We start from the raw sequence: 14,552 nt of genomic DNA, 5'->3' as shown, positions 1-14,552 counted from the left end.
AGCAACGCTAGTGACTTCTGGCCCCACCAAACAATCCCATACTACGCAACAGCGACCAACTTTAGCTAATGATAACGCGCAGCTGAATTCACAACACATGAGTTCCCCCATACCTCCCCTGATCACCAATCAAGATACACACGATTCGAATCATTCAAAGGTAAAACCAACAAGAACAGTCACTGTCAATCTTCCACCTGAGGTTGCTCCATATACTGCTAACTTAATTGGGGTACCCGAATTAAAATCGGACTCGTATGAAACAGGGGAGTCTCTAAAAAATAAAGTCATCAATTGGCTTTCAAAACACAGACCCCTCCCTAGAGGTATGACCAGCGAATATTCGCATGGTAAGAAGAGTCTCATGGGTAGGCAAGAGACCTAAAACAATCAGTGGTGACTGCCTATTGGTGAGTTTTAGTGAAGCAAGAACAGTCTCATTCATCTGTAGTCCATCGTTGGAAGATGAAGGGAGTACTATTCACCCAGTCCCTCTCTCGTTTTTTTATCCACCTAATGATCATGCAACTAATGCCCAGAGCAGAGGTCATTATCAGAATTCACAGGACAACTGGGAGGGTAACCAGGGAAGGAGGAGAATTCCCTTTAACCAACCACAAATACCCCCCTACCGCCCAAATACATATAGTGATCCCCATGGATGGGAAACTGTCCAGAGAAGAGGGAGGGGAAGGGGTGGATTTGATAGAGAGGAGCCATGGCCCCCGAGATTTTATCAGCCACCATTTCCACCACAGTTCAATCATTATGACTGCCTTGAAATGGTGGACTGACAGTTGGCCTCCACAAATGGGGCGCAAGCACAATCGACAGGGTATGAACGTGGCAATTATGCCTCCCTTATTCGCAGGCAGGAGAACCCCACTACTGGGACTCCGGACCTATCCCAGGAGCTACATAAAAGGGAAATTAGCCTAGATGACCCACCAATGGACGAAGGGCAAATGGATAGTCCGCCTCTGCTAGAAAACATAAGTCCCACGGCCAAAGAATTTGACACCCAGAATGCCCCACAAACCCTAAAAATTCTTTCCTGGAATGTGGCTGGCCTGACCAACAAAATAGATTCGGACACATGGGCCGATCTAACGCAACCAAAAAGCGTCTGTCTCTTTCAAGAGACGTGGTCAAGGGACGAGACCTCCTTCGGGGGCTTCCAGACATTTTCAATCCCCGCTGTCTGGGGTGGGAAAGGCAGACCTTCTGGAGGCTTAGCAACCTGGGTGGCTTCGGACATAGGATGCCGAGCCTCAAGATATCCAGTAGACTCGGTAGATATACTGGCCGTCTTACTTGAATGGCCGGGTCCTTTTAAATTAATGGTTATAAACATCTATTCCAGGCCAGTCAAAATAGCGTCCACTTCCAAAACCATAGAGGCTCTGTCATGCCTTCTGGAAACCATCCCTGCGGATATGTCTTACCTAATAGTGGGGGACTTCAATTCACCTTTGAGCCACTTCCTGGTCTACTTGATGGACCCTCCCTAGAGGAAGATTCAAGTTGGCAGGTCCCTCAGACTGAAGCACCCACTCCCAGAGCATGGACATCCCTTGCCGTACAGATAAACACTTTAAATCTCACCCATGGTTTGAGAGCCTGTAACGGCCGCACTAGGTCCGACATCCCGTCCAAATGTACATTTAATAAAGCAGGGAGGCAATCCAGAACAGACTACTTCCTGGTACAGTTGCAGGCATGGAAAAGGGTGGTGGACTTTAAAATAATACCCAGGCACGACAGTGACCACAACGCCTTGGAACTGGAGTATACCATCCCTTGGGTGACTGTGACAGGCGAGGAGAAATTGAAAGGAGGACACCTTTTAGAGAACAACAGGAGGCGGATAAAATGGGAAAAGCTTGCCTCCAGTGGAGAAAAGCTTGCCTCTCTCTATGCTGGGATCATTCCCATCCTTGAAGAGGCTTTTGACCTGTGGAATCTAGACTCCTCGATAGATAGAAGTGAGGATTTAGCTCAAGTTCACACTCATCTAATTAAGAAGCTAGAAGCTGACCTTTTCAGCACAGGCCGCCCAAGAGCACAGGGACAAACCAAAAACTCCTGGTACAACAGCACTTGTCGTTCGGCAAAACGAGACCTCCTTTCCACCATAAAAGAATGAGGCGCCAGGGAGGAGATCCGCTTTTAAAGGAGTGCCTACAAATCATTTATAGCTAACGCTAAAATAGAGTGGGACACACAGCACTGGGAGAATCTATCAGAGTCCCTAGCTAAAAGGGACTCCCGTAGATTCTGGAGAATAATCAACCATGGGAGCGGGGATCTTCCTTCTGCAATTGAACCCAACATTGCTGCCAATGTATGGCAGGATCACTTTCAACAACTATATGCCCCTGAAAACGATGAGTTAGTAACACCAACATCTATTAGCCTCACTACATATACATCTGCCCCTTTCACTTTAAAAGATTTAAAGGTGGCTATAGCGGGGCTTGCTTCTGGAAAAGCCCCGGGCCTAGATGGGGTGCAGGGGGACCTTTTTAGACAGGAACCTGGGATCTGGGCACCCTACTTGATGGTTTTATTCAATGCAGTGCTGGGGGGAATGAAATTACCGGATACTTGGCTGGGAGCGGAGGTGGTCCCGATATATAAAAAAGGGTCGCTCCTGCTCCCCGCCAACTATCGCCCAATCAGCCTCATTGATGTAACCCAAAAGTTGTTTGGAAGACTAATCCTGGATAGGCTCCAATACTGGATGGAAGAGACTGAAATTTTAAGCCCTCTCCAAGCGGGATTTAGGAAGGGAGTGTCAACAGTGGATCAAATACTCAGATTAAATATCCTATATTGGAAGACAGCACATCTAGAAGGGGGGTTACTGTATGCGGTCTTCGTGGACCTCCGTGCCGCCTTCGACTTGGTCCCTCGGGCCAAGTTGTGGGCGGTACTGGGGGATATGGGTGTCCCTGGAGACATTCTCCAGATTCTCATCAGGCTACACACAGACAACTACGCCCGTGTAAGATATGGAAAGGGCGGTAGGCTGACAGGTAGGTTTCCTGTCCAACGCGGGGTAAGGCAGGGTTGTGTGTTGGCGCCGACCCTGTTCTGTCTATTCACGAACGGGGTGATAGAACACTTGTGCAGAATCCCTAACATCGATGCGCCGCAATTGAACAGCAGCAGGGTGCCAGCGATCATGTTCGCGGATGACACCCTGCTGTTGTCAAAAACACCAATGGGGCTACAGAGGGTTCTGGGCGGATTCTTGGAGTTTTGTAATGAAAGGGGATTAGAAATAAACCCCTCGAAGACTAAATTCATGATCCTCAGCCACAAACCCAAAAGTTGCCCAAATCCCCGCTTGGGATCTACACCCCTAGAGAGAGTCCAAGTGATTGAATATCTGGGCATAACACTCAATCAAAATTTAACTTGGTTGCCACACAAAACAAAGGCAACCACAAAACTAATTCAGAGGGCTAGTGCTATCACAAGAATTGCTAAAAAAATCCTCCCTTCGTCCACTGGCACCTGCAATACACATTTATAAAGCCCAAGCACAAGGAGGCATCACCTACGCGGCTGAGCTATGGGGACACACATCGCTACAAACTATACAGGTTGCAGAGAACAATTTTATCAGACAATTGGCGGCCCTTCCTCTGAGTACCCCCCTACTTCCCTTGAGAATGGACTTGGCACTGCGCCCAATTAGCGAAGAACTGAGCCTCAAACCCTTGACCTACTGGAGGCGGTTGTGGAGCAGCCAGGATCTGGGCCACTACAGAAGCAAATTACAGGAGCTCCTCAGATCAATACAAGTGACCAAAATTCCATGGCTCAAGTACATTAGGGACATGTGTATGACCCTCGGAGTCCCAGAGCTATGGTGTAATCCTGAGCTAATGTCTGTAAGGCTCCCGAGGAAAGAACTTTCCAAACTGTTCTATAGCCTTATGCTACAAAGATCTAGGAGTTCAATTCGGGAAGGTTCTCTAACCGATATATTCACCAAAGTAAAAGACTACTACAGTCCTGAATATGTCTTAGATGCTATGTCCCCTGTGTACGTAAGAAAGATCTTTCTGCAATGGAGATACGGCTCCCTCCCTTTGAGGTCCAAAACTTGGGACGGTAACCAAGACTCGGGCAACTGCCCAGCGTGCAATTACAAGCTGGAAAGTGACCTACACGTGGTCTTGTTCTGCAAAGCCTACAGTAAAACTAGGAGCTATTGGCTGGTCCCCTACTTAAGGAACTTGGGCTTTCGAACTTATGCCCCAGCCTACAGAGTGCTTAAAACTAACCTTACAGCTCCAACTGTGTTCGTAATGGCGAAATTTTTGACAGCAATGTGGAGATCACGTGCAAGAATTATAAGGGACTCCAATGCGGCACGATCAATTAGTTCTTAATCTAATCTAAAAATGTATTTTGCAACTGTGAACAATGATTTCTCGAATTTTAAAATTGATGAATATATTTAAAAAAAATGTTTAATGATTTAATGCTTGTTTACTAGCACATCTTTTATGATCTCAACGATCGAAATAAAGATTATTTGAATTGAATTGAATAAAACGCAATAATGTACTTAAAAGAATATAAGATACTAAATATACTTACTTTCTATATTGTCCCACGGTATTTTTAACATCACAATATTTGTATCTCACGATCATTTTGAAAAAATATTTTGGTGAAACAACACTTTGCACTTGTGATCGTCAGGATTTCAGAATATACTAATTTTGACAATTTTCTCTATCTCTATCTCTATCCCTCTCTCTCTATCTCCCTCGATCTCTCGCTCTCTCTCTCTCTCTCTCTCTCTCTCTCCCTCTCCCTCGATCTCTCGCTCTCTCTCTCTCTCTCTCTCTCTCTCTCTCTCTATATATATATATATATATATATATATATATATATATATATATATATATATATATATATATATGTATATATATATATATATATAGTATTTCGCAAAATATATTCCTTGCTCGTGCCATTCTGTCAGTTTCTACTATATTAAGTGCATTTTAAGTGTCATTTATGCTCATACTTTATATTGGTTTTTTTGCCTTCAGTTTTTTGGGCTATTGTGAGTGGAGTTTTGATTGCATCATCCAAAGACGTGGTGGCATATATATTTACCAGAGACAAGTAGGTAATTTTTCATACTGCTTTTTACTCTCTTCATCTAACCACTGCGCTTCGATTTGTCTGCCATGTTTATTCAATTTCTATAAAAGAAGTTCGTAAATTAGGTCTGTGGTTATAAAGACTTCCTACAGTCTACTAAAATACAGCTAATTTTGGATCCCACCCGGTCTGTTAACACCCTACACCTAGTTCCCCACTCTGCAGTCTCTAAGTACAGATTGACAACATAATAAAGGCAGTAAGTATGAATATAATATTCAGTTCATTCTGCTTCTCCCTAGAAAAATATGATCAAGGATGCATGTGCTTTGGTGCTGTTTATTTGTTCTTCCTATAGTGCTAGGCACGAATACTCAATCATATTTGTATTCAGATTGATGTAAAATGCTTTTCTTGGGTGTGTGAACACACAAATACCCCATTTATACCCCAGTAAGCTGGCCTGCACTGTATTTAAAGGATATCAATGCCTTGCTGAGATGGATTAAAACATTTTTTATTGAACTTTTATTGATGACAAAATAAAACATTGCTCAGGTAACGCTCGGTTTCCTGCTGTTTAAACCGCATCACTCCTATCCTGACTTCTACACACTTATCAAGGGGAGGAGGGGATGGAGGGGGAGTGGGGCGCACTACCGCGAGGGGATGCACAAATGTTTCCTCAGTACACATTCCATGTGCCCCATATTTCCCTCCATTTCCTAGGACCGCGCCGAGATTCATAAACAGTTTTTTAGTTATCATGCACCAATCCATGTCCCTCTTCCAGGCCTCAGCTGATGGCTACTGCCATTCCCAACACTGCCCAGTTTTTTTCTTTACTCGTCAAATCTGTGGGTTCCCAAACATTCAAAAGGCACCTTTTGGCCCCTGGTTCCAAGAGTGTCCCTAGTTGTGCATCGAAATACTTCTATCCAATATCCCTGTATATGTATACATTCCCAAATGATATGAAAAAACGTACCCTCTAGGTTACACTGCCTTCTATACTTGGGTTCCTCCCTATACCCCATCTTGACCAATGCAGGACCCATGAAGTATACTCTGTGTAAAACCTTGAGTTGTATTAACTTGAGCCCTGAAGAAATCGCTACTTATTTTGGGGATACCAGCGCCTCCATCCAGGCATCTTCCTCCAGATCTGGAATATCATTTTCCCAATTCATGTTGAGTTGGAAGGGGGATCGGGCGCATTATTGACCAGTTTCTTATAGGTCAGGGAGATTGCTTTTTTATGCATGGAATCTATGAGAATTATGTTCTCCAAAGGATAGGACTCAGTGGACACCTCACCCTTGGGGATTATCGCTTGCAGGGTTTGTATGATCTGTATATATCTAAACCTTTCTGTGTTTGCAAATTTCATAGTCTTGTTGCAATTGCGCAAAAGGGAGAAGCTCCCCACGCGTCCTCAAGGTTCTCAATTTTCCAAATTCCATGGCGGTGTGGCTAGTGTGATTATCCCTCCCTATCCCAGGATCTTATTATCCGTATTCCATATTTTAACTGCTTTTCTGGTGTGGCCTGTGAGCTGGAATCGCAACAGCTTGGTGTATAGCGCTCTATGGAAGCTCCATCCTGGAAGGATCCACCTATCCATTCAATATCCAGGGTCATCCTGTGGCCTATATATGCAATGATTGATGGCAGTAAGCTTTGCTACCCAATATTATTTCTTTTTTTAAAAAAAACTTCCTTTTAACATACGTCAGTGATATTGTACAGCATTACTTCTCTCAATATCTGCTTATGCATATGCGCCCCCCCCCCCCTTGCATCATACTTTACAATCTTTTGGTACGGCAACATTCATAGATCAACAAACAACTTTAGGAGGACCCCAATCCTGTGCACCCCCAGTCCCTCCCCCCACCTCAGTAGTCTAACTTCCCTTATGGATTCCTGTATGTGTCCCACTGCTTCCATACTTTTTCCCATTTTTTGGGGGCAACCTCTGCTCTCATAAATTATCTTCTCAGATGTGGTGGTTGAGTGACTCCACAGGCCCGAGCGATATTTCTCTTGGCCACCATTGACGCCACCAGTAGCCAGATTTTTTGATACTTTGACCACGTCTGTTCCCCTGATATACAGAGTATATGCCACCTGGCCTCTGCAGGAACTGTCTGCCCAATGACCTCTGTCATTACTTGCGTTACCTTCCCCCAGAACCGTTGTATTACCGGGCAGTCACAAATTATGTGAAAAAAGGTTCCCCTCGGTTTGTATCCCCGTTGACAGCCCTCCGTGAGAGTGCGTCCTAACTTAAACATAAGCGTGCTAGTGGAGTAATACCTATTGAGAATTCTTAACTGTACCAGTCGGAATTGTGCTCTGATCACTACCTCTCTAGGGCTTTGCACAGCTTCCGCCCAGTCATCATCTTCCAATAATCCATTGTCAGACTCCCATGCCTCCCGCAGCTTTGTTAGTAGATCCGGGGAATTATTGATAATCTTTCTATATGTACAGGATAGTGCTTTTTCGGGGATTGGGTCCAATACTAGCCTGTCCTCCAATGGGCTATATTCAGGGAGTTGCTCCTCCTCTTTAATCTGCCTGCGCAGTGCGTGTCCTAATTGTAAATAGCGAAATTGTTTTGTTTCTGCTAACTGATACTCTTTTTTTGAATATTTCTTAATGTTAGAGAGTCCTATAACTCCGTCATACCAACCCCTCATCAGCTTTTGGGAAGCCACTCCCCACCCACAGTAGATCCCTCTGCTCGCTCTCTATAGCTTTGAATTAGGAGGAGGGAACGGGAAATGGAACAATGTGTAACACATACAAACAGCACAGGGGAGAAATCATCTTGAATAACGCTGCACGGCCCAAAAGTGACAGCGGAAGAGTTTTCCAGTGGTGAACATCAGATCTCAAGTGCTACAACAGGGGCAAGAGGTTTTGAGTGTAGAATCCTGCAGGATCATTAGTGACATAATTACCAAGGTATCTAAAGCCCTCTTCTGCTCTCTCCACTACGTATCCTTCAGGCTGCGGGGGGAACCCTCTCCACAACACTAATATTGTGGATTTTGTATTGTATAGAACGAATATTTCCCAAAAATCGAGAATATGTTGAGTACTCCCTTGATCAACGACTGGGTGACGCCAAATACAGTAATGTCTTCTGCATAATGGGAGAGACGATCTTACCACAGAGATGTGGAATTCCTAGAGCCCGACACCCAGGGCATATTGTTTGGGGTCAAGGGCAACAAGTTTTCATGTGCATTTTGTCCTCGGGACAAGTAGACCCATCCCTCTACAGCACAAACCCTTTGGCTGCTGGTTTACAGTACCACATTATGAATCAGGGAAGGACATTGTCTGCAGTTTAGGTAATATTTGTATACATGTGTTAATGCAGTTCGAACTTGTATTTATGGTTCATTAATGCAAAGACTTTGTTAGGGTGAGCGCTCTAAATAAATGTAGTAAGCTCAGACTGCACTTCTGACAATGGTTCTAGTATAATAATGTATTCACACGTTTTCAAAGTTTAGCAATATGAGGCTATGTTTAATGCTCCCAGAATGATTTCTGATTAGATGCAAATGTTCGCAGAAGCTTGAAAGCAAGATTGATGATTCTTTGCTTTCAAATTAAAATGTTCACAAAAAATGGAAATAGGAAAAATACATTTAGCTAAACTACTGTAAAATTTTAGGTACCATTTATTTGCAGCATCATTTATTAAAAAGTGTTATTGCATGCTGGCATTTATTCATAATGGAAAATCAGTGTAACCCGTTTCAATAAGATTACGGGAATCAAAAATACCCAAGCACTGGCAAAGCCAGTAAGTCTGAAATTGGTAGTCAGCCTTTTCAATTTGTCAATGTGCATCTTGTTTAGGCATGCTTTTTGTTAAATCTTATTGGTGTGGGAGCTGCTGGGCTTTCACCATTATAACAAACATTGGCAAAAGCAAAACTTGTTTTTGGTCTCACAGAGGACACATTGCCACTGTAGTAGCACTGAACAAAACTACTTGGTGAGCCAATATGCTCTTTGTGAAAGAACAGAATACTGTCACTCACAGTGAAGCCAGCCAAAAGACAAAGCAAGAGAGAGAGACAGAATTTTACTAAACACAAAAGGTCATGGTTAACGCCAGACCCAATAAGGGGCCCAATTATTAGTGAACGTCTCAAAAGTGCACCCATGGTATATGTCCTTGCATTAAGTGCGGATGTACATCTTTTGTGAATTCACAAGAATTTACAGAAGTAGGCCAAGAAATAGTACTCCTCGAAAATATTTTTGAACTGCATTTTAGCATGAGCAAATATGCATGTGTACATTTGCTCATGCAAAAATCTTTTGAGTTGGGGAAAACCCTAAAAGATAAAAGGTAATAGGTTTGCAGAGATTCTAAAGGGCATTCTAACCCTGGAACAATTGCTTACCACTACCTTCAGTAAGTAGATCATAGAAATGTGACAAAATAAGGGAATTGTTAGTATTCTAACTCTACTATGGTATGAGCCCTGGCATAATCAGAAAGGCTATATCAGAGCTCTTATATAATGAGATTGCTGCCATAATTTGTTGTCGCATTATATGGCAAAAAAATGGACAAGTGGATTTTGTTACAAGTCAAGTAGATTTATGAAGCAACTTGCCCCATGGACAAGTAGTTATTTTTTAAAATTCCACACCCCTGTTCCCAACTCTCCACCCATCTAAGGACCCTTATCAATGGGTCTCTACATATCCAACACGCCAACGGCTTCAGCAGCAATGCAAAGAGCAACGGTGACAGAATGCAACCCTGCATAGTCCCTCTATTGAGAGCAAAGTTTGGGAATCTTTTTATTATTAACTACCAGCTGCTCTAGCAGGTCATTATACAGAAGTCTTATCCAACTTATGAAGTTGGGATCAAATCCAATTTTAATCAGTACTGCGAATAAATATGGCCACTCGATTGTGTTGAAGGCCATCGTGGCGTCTAGGGACATCACCACTGCATCTTCCTTCAGTGTATCTATCCTGCCCAATACCCCATGTATTTATCGAAGATTGATAAATATATTTCTTTCGGCATGAAACCTGATTGATCGAAGTGTACCGGATGCGGGATTACTTGTATAAGGCGCGTTGCCAGTAATTTTGCTCGGATCTCAACTTCTCCGTTAAGCAAAGAGATGGGATGATACGTGGAGCTTTTGTTTTGGGGTTTACGCTCTTTATAAATTACCAGTATAATGGCTAGTCTCTGGTCTGCTGGGAGCTGCCCATTTCCCTACTTTCTATATACATATCTTTGAGGAAGGGGGCGATAGTGTTAGTTGCCAGTTTATAGAGCTCTATTGGGAGGCCGTTAGGTCCCATCGCTTTCCCTGACCGTAGGCCCCTGATTGTCTGTACTACTTCATTTGATAATTTTCCTTTCAAGCAATGTTAGGTCACCAGCTGTGAGCGCTGGTAGCGGCATGTTCGCCAGTAAGGCTCTCGATTCAGATTCTGGACGAATATTGGTGGACGCATTTATCTTTCGATAGAGTAACCCAAGCTCATCTGCTATTGTTTGCGGATTGCATTGTTTTTCTTCTCTCTAAGTAATAATCTCCGCTACAAGCCGATTAGCTTGGTCACTCTTGTCGAGCCATGCCAGTAGTATCCCTGCCTTGTCCCCTGCCTCATATATTCTATTTCTCTGTTTAGTGCTTTTGCTGCCTCTGTGACCAGGTCTTAATATGCCTTCTTTTTTGTATCTAACTGATGTTTGACCTCCTCCGCATGATCTCCCATAGGTTCTCCCTCCAGTTGCAAGATATTTTCCTCCAGCCTAATAATCTCTGTTTTTCTCTTTTAGAGCTCCCACTATTGCGTAGATACCCTTACCACTCTTGAAAGCCTCCCAGAACTTCTGGGCCGACCCTACTGAGCCTTTGTTCTCCTGGAAGTCGAGTTCTATACTGTCTGTGACTCTTTCTCTTACTGAAGGTATTTTGAGGATCCACTGATTAATTGGTGCCAATCTTCCCACTTGCTGCTCTCCCACTACAACCCTGGACCATACTAGGGAGTGATCTTATATGCCCTTCGCCAGATGTTTTACCTTTTTAATTTTTCTCACCTGGTCAGCCTGGGTGAATACATGATCTATCCTAGAAAGACTATTGTGAACCCCTGAGTGAAACGTAAATTGTATCTCATTGGGATGGAGTGTGCGCCACATGTCTACCAAAAGCATTGCACCCATAAATTCTTGGAGTTGTAACTGGGTGGGTCGTAAGTGCTGAGGGAGATGACGGTCGAGCCTTCCTGAAACTACAGCATTGAAGTCTCCTGCTATCAGGAGTCGCTGCTCCGGGATATTCAGTAGTAAGTTTCCCAGGTCTCGACTCTAGTTTGGAAACTTTGTATTGACTCTTTTTTTAAGGCCAGAAGGCCTTCAAAGCGTCGGTATTGTCTCGTTCGGTGCCTGTTCCTTTCCAGTTCTTCGAACCGGACGTCGGAAGCTGGTTCTCGCTTCGACACCACAGGCCCAGACTACGACGGCGATGGATCGGAGCCCGTTTAAACGATGCCCCGTCTTTAATTCGAAATACCCCCACATCGATGTGCACCCAGTGTGCAATAAATGTTTGTCCCCCGAGCACGACGAGGCCAGCTGTATGGCCTGCTCGAAGTTCCGCTCCAAGAAGACGCTTAAACTTCGACGTGCAGCGAGGCAGTCGGCGCAACAGTTGGCGCCCGAACCGGTCAACATCTTCGAGGCCGGTGACGAAGAAGGCGTCGAAGATGAAGAAGAAAAGGTTCCTGAAGAGCAGTCGGAACCAGCGTCAGAGCATGACTCCAACTTCGAGGTGGACGAGCAAGCTGAGGAGTACGTCCACGAAGAAGACGTCGTCGAGGTAGGGGACGACGAAGGGGTCATCGGAGCCGTCAATGACTCCAGTGATGAGCCAGGCCCAACCGCAGTAGCGGGGCCTATAACTGACATTGCGCTCCCTACGGCTCAGGCCGAGAGGCCTTAGCCAAGATCTTCCTACACGTTCTATAGCCCCGCGTCCAAGCCAGGCTAAGAATACATCCAAGGAGCCATCGGTCGATTCCTTTAAATTGAAACCGAAACCAACAGAGCCGAAATCAAAACCGAAACTACTTAAAATGGTGGTCGGTTCGACGTCGACGCCAGTCCAATCAAAGACTATCGACGACCCTTCGGCGTCGAAAGTGGCTGTCGCCTCGAAGACTGGAGCGTCGAAGCAGAGCTCAACCAGCAAACACGTCACCTCGACGCCATCGGCGTCGACGCACAAACATGGCGACAAGGCCAAAGGCCTCCAGACGAAGAAGGCCGTCGAGCCGAAGATTTTAGGGCTCAAGCCATTGCTCAGCAAACAACTCAAGCCGAAAGCCAACGCCGACCCGAAACAGCAGGTCTCGTCGACGCCTAAGGCTGGAAATGCTACACGCCTGGAGCTCGAGTCGACGCCATCAAGCAAGCGTCCTACTCAGGCGCTGAAGCAGCTCGAATCGACCACTACATCAAGCTCCAAAACTGTCGGACACCCTCCGATTAAGTTCAGTCTTCCGCCAACAGCTCGAGCGAAGCATCTCGAACACCACAGAGGCGCGGAACCTTCCAAGACGTCGTCGGTGCCTTCGAAGCCCACCCCCGAAGGGGTTGTGTTCCACGAACCCTCGTACGACAACCAGTCGAAACTCTTTATCTACTCGGAATCAGGCAGGCTAACCATCCACAAGCGGAAGATCGCGCCTGAACATCCCTTGGAGGTTTACAAAATTCCTCTTAAACGGAAGAAGGACTCGGCCACCTCACCAGTTCTCTTCAAGCACGTTCAGGACTATTCGCAGCAAATGGCATATTCTCCAGCACAAAGTGAGGAGGACATGGGTTAAGACTATGGTCAAGCGGCCTTCGCTTATCACACTGACACTGATCAGGGTGAACCACAACAGTGGTCTGAGGCTGTAGATCAAACTGTAGACCCTGATGATCCACATGCTGCACCAGACGCCCAGTCCTACAACGTCAAAACATCGCCAACTGAGGACACGGCGGCGTTTAACGCTTTGATAGAAAGGGCAGCACTCAACCATGACGTGGAAATGCACGCAGAACCTGTGGACGAAGATTTCTTGTTTGACACTTTCTCCACCTCTGAACGTTCCACTAAGAATTTGCCTATGCTTAAAGGGGTCCTCAAGCATGCTGCGGACATTTTCAAAGAACCCACAAAAGCTAGGGTTATCAACCCACGGATTGAGAAAAAATATAGGCCTGCTCCAGTGGACACCCACCTACATCAAAGGCCAGCTCCCCTTGGACTCCCTTGTAGTGGCCAATGCCCGCAAGAGGGCAAACTCACAAACTAGTGGTGACGCTCCACCTCCGGACAAGGAATCAAAGATTCTGGAGGCGTCAGGAAAGCGTGTGGCAGCGCAGGCTGCTAATATTTGGAGGATTTCCAATACACAGGCCCTGTTGGCTAGATACGACAGGGCGCACTACGACACACTAGAACAGTTGTTGCAACACCTGCCTGATATGTACAAGGAGGGAGCAGAGATGATTATACAAGAAGGGAAATTGATTCCTAATGCGTCCATCAAATGCGCACTGGACGCAGCAGACACGGCAGCTAGGGCCATAAACACTAGTGTCACGCATGGCTCCGCATCTCTGGTTTCAAGCCCGAGATTCAAACAACTCTGCTCAACCAGCCGGTTAACCCGGACTTCCTTTTTGGTCCCGAGGTAGACACAACACTCGAAAAAATAAAAAAGGACACTGAGACAGCCAAATCCATGGGGGCTCTGCAATCTCAGCAGTTTCGGGGCAGTTCCTTTCGTCACTCCGGTAATAGGGGAGCCTCTAGAGGACAGGCTTTACAGCAGGCCCAGTACACCAAAGGGAGCACGCAATCCACCTACACAAAGAATATCAGTTGTGGATACCGTGGGAACAGCGCCAAAGGCAGAGGACGTGGCAATAACAACGCCAGATCCTCCGCTCCCAGCAAACAGTGACACCTTGTCACTGCCCCCCGACCATCTAACACCTGTCGGGGGAAGACTCCAGCAGTTCCTGGCAGTCTGGGAAGGCATTACCACGGACAGGTGGGTGAGACAACTTATCCGATACAGCTATTGTCTAGAACTAACCTCCACCCCCCCCAACGTACCCCCAAGGCACCGTCCTATGTCCGCAGAGCACATGCACTTATTGCAGCAAGAAGTACTCTCCATGCTGCAAAAAGGGGCAATAGAGCTCGTGCCTGCAGAAGAACGAGGTACAAAGGTGTACTCTCTGTACTTCTTAATCCCAAAAAAGGACGGCCCATTCTAGACCTCAGACCCCTCAACCAATACATCCTTTCAGAACACTTTCATATGTTAACCTTACAGCAGGT

At 45.5% G+C, this 14,552-nt stretch overlaps 1 protein-coding gene across 1 annotated transcript in view; it reads left to right on the top strand.

The window, feature by feature from the left end:
- LOC147730242 (multidrug and toxin extrusion protein 2-like) overlaps positions 1–14,552 on the top strand; it is an 832,471-nt gene that overhangs the window by 386,565 nt on the left and 431,354 nt on the right. Inside the window, exon 12 of the mRNA XM_086955003.1 lies at positions 5,079–5,154. Coding sequence (XP_086811129.1) covers positions 5,079–5,154 — 76 coding nt within the window. The remainder of the gene's footprint in view (positions 1–5,078; positions 5,155–14,552) is intronic.

This window comes from Lissotriton vulgaris, chromosome 2_1 (genome assembly GCF_964263255.1).
Source record: "Lissotriton vulgaris chromosome 2_1, aLisVul1.2, whole genome shotgun sequence".
Taxonomy (NCBI): Eukaryota; Metazoa; Chordata; class Amphibia; order Caudata; family Salamandridae; genus Lissotriton; species Lissotriton vulgaris.
The sequence above is the reverse complement of the archived record's forward strand: the minus strand, read 5'-3'. Positions and strand labels throughout refer to the sequence as shown.